At 39.4% G+C, this 2,222-nt stretch overlaps 1 protein-coding gene across 1 annotated transcript; it reads right to left on the bottom strand.

The window, feature by feature from the left end:
- Positions 1–211: 211 nt before the first annotated feature.
- On the bottom strand, positions 212–592 carry LOC108324561 (uncharacterized). Its single transcript, XM_017557502.2, has one exon. The coding sequence runs from the start codon at positions 590–592 to the stop codon at positions 212–214; it is 381 nt and encodes a 126-aa protein (XP_017412991.2).
- Between the last annotated feature and the right edge of the window lie 1,630 nt (positions 593–2,222).

The raw sequence follows: 2,222 nt of genomic DNA, 5'->3' as shown, positions 1-2,222 counted from the left end.
TGAATTGGCTACCTAGCTTCAAAAACATTGAAAGTTACCTCTCTCTCTTGGTCCTTCAATGTTAAAACTCCATCATCTACATGAATGACAACCTTAGTTGTCTTCATGAATGGTTGTCCAAGGATGAGTGATACATCTGCATTTTCCTCCATCTCCATCACTACAAAGTCCACCGGAAATTGGAGTTTATCAATCTTCACCACCACGTCTTCTACCACACACCATAAGGGTATTTGACGGACCTATCTGCCAACTGAAGCATCATTCTTGTTGGCTTGACTTCAAGACCACCAATCTTTTCAAGCATAGATAGGGGCATCAGGTTGATGCTAGCCCCTAAATCAATAAGAGTCTTCCCTATATCATGGTTTCCAATGGTACAAGGAATGATGAAACTCCCTGGATCTTTAAATTTTGGAGGGAGAGTCTTCTGCATAATATCACTACAATTGCCCTGCAGTTCAATTGTTTCCTCATCTAGATATTTCTTCTTCTTATTGAGCATTTGTTTCATGTGCTTCGCATAAGCAGGAATTTGCTGTAGTGCTTCAGTCAAGGGCATGGTAATCTCTAATTGCTTGAAGATCTCCATGAAACGCCCTAATTGTTTCTCTTTTTCAGTCTTTGAAAAGCTTTTTGGATAAGGAAGGGGCGTCTCAATGATTTTCTCTTTTTTTCTCTCATCCTCTTCTCCTTTCTTTTTCCTCACATCTTTCTCAACTTCTTTTCTCTCAGCCTCTTTTTTTTTCTCTCTTTATTCATCTCTTCTTTTTTCACTTAACTAAGCCTTTTCTTTTCTCTCAACTTTTCTCTCATCTAACATCGTGCCACTTATAGTCATAATGACATTACACTCCTCCTTAGGGTTAACTTTAGTATTAGCCCCAAAACTCCTGTTAGGCATCTCCTCCAACTTCTTAGCTAATTGACCAACCTGTATCTCCAAATTTCTAATGGCAGCTTCAGTGCTTTTGTGATCTGAGATTGACACTTGCATGAACTGTTGGAGTGTTTCCTCTAGCTTTGTAGTCCTGTCAAATAAGGAGGGTTGTGGTTGCCATTGCTGCTGTGGTGGTCTATTGAATTGTCCAGCTTGCCCTTGACACATGCTTGGGTGAGGTTTCCACCCTTGGTTGTAGTTACCTTGGCAGCCCTGATTACCCATAAAATTGACTTCTTCTTGGGTAATAGCTTGCATGGCGCATTGTCCATTGATATGATCTCCACCACACAACTCACAAAGTTGATGTTGAGCTTGAGAAACATTCTGCAATTCCTTTGGCAACTGAGAGATTTTCTTCATTAGAGTCTCCAATTGTTGAGTCATAATCTTATTATGTGCCAACAGAGCATCTTGAGATTATAGCTGTAGAACTCCTTTTTTTTTGTAGTTGAGTTCTTTCACTATGCATCTCATTATCATTTGTAGCCATATTTTCAATTAAATCATAAGCTTCCTCTAGAGTCTTGCATTTGATATTACCTCCAATTGAGGCATCTAGCATCAATTTAGTTTGTGAGCTTAGACCTCCAAGGAATAGAATGACTACTGTAGGTTCATCAAAACCATGAGTATGCGTCTTTCTCAGCAAGCCTTTAAATCGGTCCCATGCTTGACCTAATGTTTCATCCATGCCCTGCCTGAAAGAAGAAATTTCCTGCTTACCTTTGTTCACCTTTGACTGTGGGAAGTATTTGTTCAGAAACTTTGCAACCACAACTTCCCACTCAGTAAAACTGTTTTTTGGAAAAGAGTTCAACCACATCTTAGCATTGCCTCCCAAAGAGAAAGGAAACAAGCTCAATCTAATAGCTTCATCTGGCACGCCATTGATCTTCACAGTATTGCATATCTCATTGAATGTGGTAAGATGCTCATATGGATTTTCATGTGTTAATCCATTGAATTGGTTGCTCTTCACCAATATAATCAAATTAGGCTTCATCTCCATATTTACAGCATTAACCATCGGCCTTGCAATGCTACTAAAATGATGACGGTCAATAACTATTGCATAATCTGCTAGGGTACATCTACCATTCCGCTCTTTAGCCATATTTTCTGTCTCTTGGTCAGATCCTTGAGGTGATGGCTATAAAAGAATCTCAGGAGAAAGGAAAAGTTCTCTGGACGTCCTATTCCTTTTTTTTTCTTCTACTCACGTCCAAACCTGCAAGAAGAGGTTTAGAAACTTTTGTGCTTCTAGTCCGAATTGTACCCT

This window comes from Vigna angularis, chromosome 3, assembly GCF_016808095.1.
Source record: "Vigna angularis cultivar LongXiaoDou No.4 chromosome 3, ASM1680809v1, whole genome shotgun sequence".
In the NCBI taxonomy this organism is placed as follows: domain Eukaryota; kingdom Viridiplantae; phylum Streptophyta; class Magnoliopsida; order Fabales; family Fabaceae; genus Vigna; species Vigna angularis.
Note: the sequence above shows the minus strand (reverse complement) of the source record. Positions and strands in the feature narration are given on the sequence as shown.